The following is a 12,132-nucleotide window of genomic DNA, read 5'->3' as shown; positions in this document are numbered from 1 at the left end:
AAGTCTTATATAATTATGTAGAATTTATTAGAAATCAATGGATCTAACATAGAGTGATCTCCTTTTAGTAAAAGCCTGAGAACTAATTGCAACTGTTGCTTGATTTATTTATTTATTTGGATAATTCTGAAGTACAACAAATTTTATCCTGCCGAAGATTCAGTATTGAAATTAATTATTATAAGTTCATCTAATCTAGCTTAATTTAAATTTGAATCTTCAGTTCAGAAAATAGTTACACTCATTCAACATATTTATTTAAACTTTGTCTCTTTCCATAAAAGTATTTCCTCAAATGTTTCTTAGATTTGTAACAAAAATTTTTTTAATGAAATGTTTAAAAACTTTTGAACTGCTTGAAGTTTTTACATCATTAAATATTTACTTAAAATAACACGCTCTAAAAACACAAAATCCAATTTCTTAATAGGGGAAATGCACTTTCTTTCACTTGCTTCAGAAAGTTCTATAAAAATTTGCTTTATTCTCTCAAAGAGGAATTCGAATATCAGGTAATACTTATACTGGGACTTATTCCGTCAAGTTTCATTTTATCGCGCGAATATTTTAGATCTTCATTATTCTTTTTGCTAGATAAATCAATATCTACATCATTTACATACTTCTAAAACAATTTTTAGTTCAGTCAAAATTGTCATTTTTCATACACATTTTTAATCAGCTATTAAATCTCTCAGGTCTCAATCATTCATATTTCTAAGTTCAAAGTTCGACCACTTTCTTCTTATTATTCTATACATTTTCCAAGCCTGAGTTTGTATAATTTTTTAGAAAGGTTTTCAGTTATTACCTTACTTATGAAGGCACATCACTCAAAAGTGCTAAAAATTAGGTCAATTTTAATATTTTTCTCGTAATTATTAAATAAAATTATATAAGCAATTTTTTATAGATTGTTAATCAGTTTTATAACTTCATTCTCCAATAATAAATGCCCCGAAGGGCATTTCTCTAATACAGAAATGCCCTTCGGGGTACTTTGCTTCAGAACTGGGGGCGGAATTGAGCGAAGTCGTACTGTCCCCGGCACGGTGCTCAAGGCTCTTGCCAACGACAGGTGCAATCTTGCACTCCTTGCCACGATGTATTTCGTGGGCTTGTTCTGATGTTACTCTCAGACAAGTGGGATAAGTCACAAAACAATACAGAAATGGACATTTTTCATACATTGCAAAAAGAATACTAAAAATTGTAAATGGAACACCAAAACGAGGAAACGAAATCCCGATTTCTCGCGCCTTTTAATTCGGACGGCTTAAGTCTCGAGTCAGCAAATGATAGTTTCCGAATTCAACAGTAGCTGAGGAGTTCATCTCTTCAACAGAGAATATGCTCCTCAATAGATAGTGCCGACAGCAGCGCTACATTTGCCGTGGAAAACCGATTAGCTGATAACTATTTCGGACAAGATTGAAACACCAAAAATGACATTCTTTGCTACATCTTCAGGAATATTGCTCTCTGTAGCTGCAAATAGTATTTGAATAATTTTGGAAACAAGGGAAATGATTGTTTTTTGGAAATAAACGTTGTCTTTTATTTAAAACACATAACCATACTTAGACATTTATAAAAAAAATTCAGATACGGTGAACCTCCTCTGTAAACAACTTCTGAAGGCAATCAGTATTTTTGAGAATATAATAAATGTCGATATTGATAATTATAATAGTTTTGTCTAAGACGGTCATTTTCGAACCCGACAAAAGCTATCAAATATAGATGAAGGTTACTACCCAAAATATTTAGTCTGACTATCAAATTAAAGAATTTTATACACAATATAAATTAAAAAAATTATGTTTTCGTTTCTTACTGAAATAGCAAACCTACTTTAAAGGTGAACAACGAACAATTCAACATCATGCTGTAATTTATCATAGACTTGGTACAGGTTTCTAAACAGCTCTCTTTAAATGATTCATGATACCCCTAAGTTGTTTATACTAGTGGTCACAAATTGGTTGCTAGAGAAGCAATTTTATACGGTCCGCGAAGACATTTCAATTATTCATTTTTTGCAAAATATGGTTTTTCAAGATTTTAATTATTTGAAGTTCGAGTCTACATTATTTCCATTTTCATTAAAAACAAACTTAATAACGCTCTAGAAAATCTGTAAATAGAACTAATTAATTTATTACGTGAAACAAATTTTATTCAAAGATTTGAGGATACAGATTTTATTAACTTTTGTTCGTATTCATTAAAAAATAAGCTCAGTTACGAATTTTTGCTCTAAGAATAAACGCTTGCTTGGGAATACATTTATAAGTGAAAAGATTTTTTCACAGTTGAAAATTAAGATGAAGGAAACTCGATTGACCGATGAGCATTTGCAATCCATAATGAAGATAATTTCTAGAAAACTTTCACCAAGTCAACAATTTTAATCAGTATCGCAAAGCCATCAGGTATTAAGTTGTACTAAGTGTATAAACGTGTGCATTTTAGTTATGCGTTGAACAGAATTTTAATAAGAAGAAGATTAGGTTGTTATTATTTATTCTCAAGTTTTGTCTCACTTGGTAAATTTTCTCTGAAAACTTAGAAAGTTTTCATAATTTGTTTATTTTTAGTTTATATTAAAGTAAATCATTTAATTATGAATTAAACATGTTAGATTTCTTTGAAAGAAATGTCAGTCTAAGAATTTAATATTTAGTTATGAATATATCTGAATTACAAATTGCAACCAACAAAAATGTCTTATAGGTACCAAACTTCAGATTCATTGTTTATGTATGTTTTAATAAATATTTATTAAGTAAAATTTAAAACTTACTTAAAACATTTTATTTTATTAAAAGAATTCATTTTGTTTAAAAAAACAACAATTTTGTTTAATTCTAGCCCATCTAGCCCATCATCTGAAAACTTAGAAAGTTTTCATAATTTGTTTATTTTTAGTTTAAATTAAAGTAAATAATTTAATTATGAATTAAACATGTTAGATTTCTTTGAAAGAAATGTCAGTCTAAGAATTTAATATTTAGTTATGAATATATGTGAATTACAAATTGCAACCAACAAAAATGTCTTATAGGTACCAAACTTCAGATTCATTGTTTATGTATGTTTTAATAAATATTTATTAAGTAAAATTTAAAACTTACTTAAAACATTTTATTTTATTAAAAGAATTCATTTTGTTTAAAAAAAACAACAATTTTGTTTAATTCTAGCCCATCTAGCCCATCATCTGAAAACTTAGAAAGTTTTCATAATTTGTTTATTTTTAGTTTAAATTAAAGTAAATCATTTAATTATGACTTAAACACGTTAGATTTCTTTGAAAGAAATGTCAGTCTAAGAATTTAATATTTAGTTATGAATATATCTGAATTACAAATTGCAACCAACAAAAATGTCTTATAGGTACCAAACTTCAGATTCATTGTTTATGTATGTTTTAATAAATATTTATTAAGTAAAATTTAAAACTTACTTAAAACATTTTATTTTATTAAAAGAATTCATTTTGTTTAAAAAAACAACAATTTTGTTTAATTCTAGCCCATCAGCTCTTTTCAGTTTGAGTATTCCGCCGGCATGTAATTTGAGTTTGAGACTACTGGTTTACAAACCTATTATTACAAATTTTTCGTTTCCTGTCTGCGCGGTTGGTCTTGTACAACTAAACAATGCTGAAGTAGTATGAAGGAAATCGTTCTTTTCTGTTTTTGTTTTTATTGCTATCAGTTGCATTTATTTCAAAGATGACAGAGTACCTAATCGAATAGGTTTATTATTTTATTATATTTATTCATTTTTTTTTATTTTTGGAAATTTTAAGCTATTAACTTTGTATTAAAATTTTGCAAAATAAAATAAAAAACAACATTGCATTTGAAAACTGATTATTGAATTTGCTGCCGGTGAGCTGTCGCAAAGGGAGTTGACGGGTTTCATTGGATGAATATTCAATAAGTAGTGATAGTACCGCCCCACCAGTGACCGAGTGGTCGACTGTTCTCTTTTGTAGTGGCCGACTGCCATGACTTAAGTTCCCTTCTCTAAGGTGAGCACCACTAAAACCCTTCTCTAATTCTCTAAGGTTCCAACCAAAATCGTCCGGAACCGTACGTGCTCTTCTTATATAGGGTTTACTGCATTTAAAATATCAAAAGGCAGAAATCCATTTTTGCCTCAAGTTGTAGATAATTTATCTTACATGATTTCCCAAATTCTAAATCAATCTAGATTGTACCTTCAAGAATGTTTTAGAGAGCTGAATAAAAAAAAATAGTTTCGAGGAAAAAATCATAGACGATAGGGATATTAACATATCAGGTCTCTGTATCAAATCCGAAACCGATGACATTTCCAAGCAAGTAGCTTTCTCAGTTATCGGAATTTTTTTATAAAAGGTGTTTTACAGTAATCTTCTACGAGTATTAAACATTATTTTTTTTCTTAATATCATCGAGTTGTCAGGTTGATACACTTCCTTAAAATCTAAAAGGAACTTTTTTCGAAAAGTTATTTTGGGAAGAAACCATTTTATTTTTTTGTATTGTCGCAATTAGGGTCGGTGGTATTGTATACTGATTGCAATTACAATTTTTAAGGATGAGTTCATCAATTAGAATAACGTCACATTTTAAGTGTATTGTGAATCAAATTTAATCGTAAAAAAATGCATTATTCCGAATAGAAAGTATCCACTCTTTTTAGTTTCAACAAATTCTGAATGTACATGCTGAAATAATATTTATTTACACTTCTGCACATCTAAAAGTGTATAATTTCAATCGGTACTGATCTTCATGGAGCCTGTTATCTTATGGTAACCAAGTAACAGCTTTTCTTTCTGAAACAATGTGCAATATTTACTCTATGGCATTACCAGAAATGTCTTTGAAGTTTCTTTCTACAGAGTGCGCATTGCCTTACCGGCGAGGAACCGAAAACATATTCATTCCGCTCAACATATGAGAATACTGACTAAGTTTTTGAGTTAACTTATTTTTAAACTTTATACAGTGCGGCCAGGAAGTTCCTGTACAACTGACCGAAATGGAGACAACAGTGTAAGTTGGTAACATATTTGAGATTTGAACTTTCCATCCTCGCCGTTAATATGGCAACAATGCTCCTCACGCAAATTTCAACGGGATTGCCGCGTAACTGCCTGGAGAGGAGAATAAAACCTGTGTGGTGAATAGTTAATTGTCTCGCTTTTCTGTGCTTGGTGAAGAACAATGGCACATACGAGCGATTTCTCTTTCAAGGTGGTGTGGTGGTGGTGGTGTATTTAATTATGGCAAAGCACACTAGGGCTATTTGCCTAAGGGGAGGGATGCCTTCGTGGAGGACTTTCTAAGGGAAACTGGCTCGTATATACGTTACACATGGGGAAAACTACGAAAACACCCATGCAGCCAGCCCGTTCGCGGGATTCGAACCTCAGACCGAACTACCAGTGTTCAGCGACTTAACCGCTCGGCCGCTGGTGGGCCTCTCTTTCAAGGAGTGCTTTGACAAGTGCGCGTGGATCCATAAACGGAAGCACAACAACGAAAACATAGCACAGGTGATGGATGGATTTCGCGAATGATTCGGTCGTCTGGAAAGTGTTTTCGATTCACCAGCCCCTTAACCTGGCTGCCTCGAAATCCGGACCTTACCACACCAGACATTGCCCTGTGGTGGCTGATCAAATAATACTTTGGGAAGAAGCGGTACGTGGACAATGATGCTCTGTGGGCAAATGTGTTTGAAGCCTTTCAACATGTGACACTGAATCTGCTAAAGCGGGTGAGTAGGAGGATATTCAGGCATATCCAACCTGTAAAGGAATATGCGGTTCGCATTCGGACCTTTTGGACAAATAATTGCAAGTGTTATTAAAATTACAATGAAATAATTTCACGTATAAAGGGACTTTCTGGCCACCCTGTATAATGCTTTTGCATAATTAGTAGCGCTATTGAGGCCGGTTTGCCCCAGTTCACAGAACCGCTTCCTAAAATATTTTCGGTTAGGAGAAACTGTTATTAAAACGCAATCATCACATTTATCTCTACTGGGAAGTAAATTATCTTTTATTTAGCGGCAAAGCCTGTCGTTAAACTGTTTGAATCTCATAGTTGTAAATAATGCAGTACATATTTATTTAGAACTTTTTCGCCTGAAAAGTGTTTTCGATTCACATGTAATTTTCTTTGATTTAGATGTTCGAAAGTCCATCATTGGTCAGACACTTGGTGGCCTTGTGTTCGCACTGCTTGGAGGTCAGCCACTTGTTATTGTTATGACGACAGCACCGTTAAGCCTCTATACGAAAGGCAAGTATACTTTGCTATTTAATGATTCTTAAAGCAAGTCCATTCTCATTTTTAAAGTTGTATTTCATATTGCAGAAAATTTAGGAAAATAAACAGGAACGTTATTATTAATAATTACCAGTTCAAGAGAACAATTTAACTAAGTAAAAAGAAGATTAACTATTTCGTGAAATTGTGTCTCAGAAAATATTTCGTGGAAATATGTTCCTACAAAACATTTTGAATCAACAACTGTTATTAATATCTGTAGGTTTGAAAGCAGAACCAGTTAGCGTATTAAAAGTACAATTTAGCTAAAAAGAAAAAAATCTACACATTTCGTGGAAATTTTCCTGCAGAGAAATCTGAATTAGCTGCTTTTGTTTTATATCCTTCGACTTGTAAATACTCCAATAACACAGTAAAATTATTTATGATTAAAACATAGCTTTTAAAAATAATCATGGCATGAAATCAAACTGTTCTTTTTACTAAGTAAATCTGAAATACAAGTATTTCGGTTTATTAGAGGGTGCTATAGAACAGGTTTCTTGGAATTTAAAACAGCAGATTTAATGAAAAATCTATCCTTTTGTATTTGTATGCATTCATTTATGAATAGTTGAGATTTATTGTTGAAATATATTTTGGAACAGTTAATGAAACCTGAGAGGCCAATTTCCGAAAGATAGGGTACCTCTAAAAAGACGTTTTGCGAATTCTAAAAGTAGTTCTTCTTCTAACTGTTTGTTAACTCCGAAGAACTTGCGTCGAAATTAGAGCTATGAGCATTAATACTATTTAATTCTGAGAAAAATAACTATTGTGATATTCCAATTTAAAAGATTAATTATTTTCCACTCGTGTTGAACGATAACACAGATTTCTCGCTAACCTCAATGTCCCTGTACTAATTTTCAGTTGGATGAAAATTTCTGTGTAGCTTATCAGCTATTCTTACAATTCCGGTTTCTCTCATGTAGAATAACATTTCCTGTGTTATAATTCATTATTCAGATATTTTAGTTTCAACTGAATAGTTTCAGGAATTAGTTCCCATTATCTAATCTAAGTTTCAGTAATATGAAGACATGTGATTTTTAAAGTTATGAAGCAAGGAAGTTTAAACAAAAGTGTTCCTTCTCCTGAACCTACATTATGTGTATTCTTTATACGCGAGGGGTATGTTTTCTGGAACATAAACGCGTAAATTAATGAATAGCGAATAAGTTTTAGACTACTTCTGTTCGTAACTGTTGTCTTAGCCAACAGTAAGAGAGTCGAAGAAAGGGAGAGCAAGTATCGCAGACGGGAGAGAAGTTCTCGTATCAGTCTACATATCTCCCTTACCTTTTCTTACAGGAAAGTATGCAATTCAAATCAGCACGTGTACTTGTAAAAAGCATAAAAGGTAGCGGAGGAATCCTTTCCAATTCTAAGCAAAGAAAAGCTGTGTTTAAATTCAGTTGGTAAACTCCATATTCCGATTTCCTTTTTCCGTACCAAAATTTGTATGATGCAAATTGTCTCATCATTCTAGGTTCTTGTTTTTTCCTTCCTTATACGTGTTTTTTTCACAAACATAAATACGACTATCTAACTGGCAGTATTCTTAAATTATTAAGCTAAATCAATTATAGAGTCATCAAGTTTTTTTTTTTTTTTTTTTTTTTTTTTTTTATTATTATTATTATTATTTTGGATCAGGACACCTTAAAAAACATGTGATGCCGCAATTCAAACTTCTAACCTCTCGGACCTACATTTCAATTAGACACAAATTCAGTCGGTAGGGAGGGAGAAAATACTTTATATACCCCCCCCCCTTTTAGAAGGCTACTGAGAAGACGGGAACCAGTCGCCAAATCGCGTGGTGATGAATTATCGTTCATCACCGTTTAGTTCGAGCGCCACTTATCATCAAGCATTTTATTTTAGAGTAGGAAACATGAAAAACGTGAAGTGGGACGTGAAGTAAAGTTACGCGGCAACGGGATTCGAATTCTGGTCCGTCAGATTACTAGCCGAACGTGTTTTCCAGTTACACCACGACGGTACTTGGAAAGGAGAGAGAAAGTAGCCTACAGAGTGAAATATAATTAAAGTATTAAATAATGAGAGAAGAAAGGAAATTATCAAAAGAATTCAACACGTCGGTTCTACTACAGTCTAAAACACAGCCTTCAGAAAAATCAACACCTTTGATGTCAGTGAAAAGTTATCAGCTCCGAAGGGAATTATGGAAACTTCGACCGTGATTCACCTAAAATGAAGATCATTTTTTTACAGAAATAGTCATCATTTGTTTTTCTTTATATAAAGAGATCACATTAAAATGTTTTGGTGCTTAAAAATAAGCTCTTATCTTCAGTGCACCAGCTACTGCTCATAAGCTGTAAATTTGAGAGGCATTAAAATAAATATTACACAAAACATTTTTGAAAGGAGCTGAAAAACTTCTCCCACCAATTGTTGTAGTGCGACCTTCAACACGTGCACCTTATTATTCAAATTGGACTGCGATTTTAAATAACTTCTGGCTCCCAAATTACTGCCTTTCCTACATCTGTCTTTTTTCATTTTTATTATAGAGACGATAAAATAAACAGTTACTAATGCAAAAAGTTACTAGTACAGTATATTAAAGTATCAGTTTTAAAATCATTTGTTGATTTAGTTAATTTAATAAAGCTACGAAATGTATGAAAACATAGCAAAGCAGCAAAATAATCCGAGGCAAACATCACAAATGTGTATGGGGAAATATGCTCATAAATAAACTCACACTGATTGATGGTAAATCATAAACTGTCGTAGTGAGATAGTATGTTTCTCAAAAACCCTCATTTGCCGAAAAGGATGTTGGGATTTTCTTTTAATGGTATCTTTCTTCCACTCCTGCTTTAGTTCAAATTTGTTTAGAAATTTCTTATTTTATCTGACTTTACAGATTTGTAAGTTATGGCACGTTTGATTTTTACTAACGAAGAATTATTTAATTTACATCTTTCGTTTTGTCTTATTCGAGAGATTCCCTCATTCCAGAATTTATGTAATTTGAGTAGCAAGCAGTTCTGCTACTTAGTTAAAGAAACAGCGCATTGCAAGCGTGTGTGTGTGAGCTTTGGCGTTAGCGCTCACTGTCTGTCGTGGAATTTATCTCTTAGCGCTTAACCGCTGCCGCACGTCAGACTGAAAATCGCAAGATAGATTTGATTTAGTAAGTTTTCAAGTTTGATACCCTATTAGCTGTACATAGCACTGTAATAGGTGACTATGTAGCCTCTGGTTAGAATAAGTTAGATATTGTAATAAGAAATAGTTTAAGGGAAGTCTGTATTTACAGACAATTCCAGGTAACTGATACTTTTGCATTGTACTATTTTAATTTCACTCTCATAAGTGGTGAGCTAAAATAAATTTAAAATACAATTGATTGCTTATTTAAAGCTCGATTATTCTAGCGGTGAAAACTTACCCGACGGAATACAGGTAAATCCTAGGGTAGATTTCCAAGTTAAGTTAAGTCCCAGACAGGTACTGCATGTAACCGGATATCAAAGTCAGGGACCACTTCATTTCGGGTTCATTTCCGAAAGCCTGAGCATTCTGACATACAGGAACTTCTGACATTTAACCAAATGTAAAGTTGGACGATTCAGTTCTAAAAGTGTTTCTGGAAAATATGTGCTGGGTTCGAGTCCCAACAAATGAAGTGGCTATCTGGGTACTGTCATAGTTTACCATATGTATAATATGAATACAAACTGGCTTCCTTTAGAAAGACATCAACAAAGAAATATCTTCTCTTAGGCAAAATAGCCTTTACGTTCTTTGTCTTATTCGATTAGAACAAGCCAAATCTTCAGTTAGATACGCAGTTTACTTTGCTTTGACTATTTTAAGTAATCAGCAGTCGCTTCGAATGCTTCGCGTTTAATCATATTGTTCATGTCATAAAGAATTATCAATACTTTTTTATAAAATACACCTTACATTAAAATCATTAAATTGTTATTTAATTTTTGTTACACAGTAACGCCAAACTGAGATACGTTTAGCAATAAGAATAACTTTGTCTGGGCTTGCTTAAAGATATTTTTAGTGTATTTTAATAAATGTTTTATAATGTTTCTATGTATTTTTTAAATATACCTTTGTAAAAGGCAGTTAATTTTACGTATTTGTTTCGTCGATTTAATAACGTAACTTACAAAAAATCTATAAAACATTTTCAATTACTTTTCCCGAAAGTATCTGAAATTAAAATTACATTTACAATCCATATTTCCCGGAGAAGCCTTTTGTTAATTATTAGTCTGGTATAATAACCATTTCTTGAAGTTATTTCCAAACATGATTAAAATTAAAAAATATTTTTGAAAACTCTTGTTAATCAATCATTTTATGGCTTTTTTAATTATATGACAAACCAATGTGATAATGAATTAACCACAATAAAAAAGGAGTTCATTTATAACTGCAATAATGTGCTGTGGCCTTTAGTGTTAGTGCCATGCATTCTACAGTTTCCTGTTGTTTACTATTTGACATACATCAGACGATCTGAGTTGAATTTTAAACTCTAAATCAAGGAGAAAAAGATCAGTTTATCAAAATTTACTTTCCCGAACAGAAATTATTTGTATGGGAGAAAAGCACATCGATATCAAGTAAACATTTAGTTAAAATTTAACCACAAAGTCTCCTTGAAGAGTGACGTTAGGTCTGTCTACCTCGAAATGATAGAGTTTGTCTATGAAACCAGCTAGCTATAGCATAAGATTGAGTTATGCATAATTTTATATGACCGTCATTATGTTTCGAAAATCGTGAACAAAATAAAGAGAATGAAAATTAATTGTATAAAATGCACATTCTGGTTCATTAAAACATAATTCTTAGTTAACAGATAAAAAAACTAACGTATAAGATTTCCAACTGTTATATTAATCTCTTGAGCAATTTATGAAAATTATTTGATTTTACATGCCCCTAAAACTTCATGCATTATTCAGTGGCAAATTAATCTTTTCATGTTGGTACCTTTAAAGTTACATAATGAAAAGAAATAAACTGTTTTTAAGAGAGAAAATTACTTCTATTAATTTTTACGCATGTTTAAAAAAATTTATTATGGAACTGAATTTTAAATTTGTGGTACTCTCTGTGTTGCATAAACATAAACTAATTTTTTCTTTTCAGTTTTATGCAAATATGTAGTTATTTTGAATGATTTACATTTTGTACAAATCTATATAAGCACACATACTAACCGTGTGGGAAAGCATTTAGTCATTTAGTCGTGAAGTAACTTTTAATATTTGCTTAATATAGCTGCGATTATATATTATACGTAAACATCATATATATGTGTATGTATATATGTATGCATGTGTGTGTAAGAGAGAGTGAGTGAGTATAAGGCAAATTATCTTTAATTTAATTTAATCTCTAATTTACAAAATTATTGAAATTCCAAGAATAACGATTAATCTTGTGCAAATTTAGCAATAAGTAAATTCATAAGTTATCACAAAAAAAATTAAATAACATTTTTAATTAGGCACTTGAGCTGTTTTATATGTTTGGATTGATCTTTCCAATAAAGGCATATGTAACAACAACAACATTTTTTAATAAATTGTTTTCAAAATAAAGAAGTAAAAAATTTTGCTTTGTAATTGTAAAAAATATGCATACGTATGTATGCACATAATTTAAGTATATGAATATGTATATGATATGTATGCATTAATTTAAGTATATGATATCTACCTATAGTATATAATCATTGCTACACTACAGAAATAAAAAAAAATTAGTGCATGTCCTAAATGCT

The 12,132-nt window shown here is 31.5% G+C and overlaps 1 protein-coding gene across 2 annotated transcripts in view; it reads left to right on the top strand.

Moving 5' to 3' along the window:
* The window catches only part of LOC118195362 (solute carrier family 4 member 11-like), an 842,086-nt gene that overhangs the window by 754,287 nt on the left and 75,667 nt on the right, over nucleotides 1-12,132 (top strand). For both annotated transcript variants that reach the window (XM_085809451.1, XM_085809450.1), the window contains exon 10: nucleotides 6,198-6,311. In XM_085809451.1, coding sequence (XP_085665577.1) covers nucleotides 6,198-6,311 — 114 coding nt within the window. The remainder of the gene's footprint in view (nucleotides 1-6,197; nucleotides 6,312-12,132) is intronic.

This window comes from Stegodyphus dumicola, chromosome X2, assembly GCF_044657685.1.
Source record: "Stegodyphus dumicola isolate Sdum_Otavi_A_Nest chromosome X2, ASM4465768v1".
NCBI classification, from domain to species: Eukaryota; Metazoa; Arthropoda; class Arachnida; order Araneae; family Eresidae; genus Stegodyphus; species Stegodyphus dumicola.
This window is presented reverse-complemented; position numbering and strand designations above follow the sequence as displayed.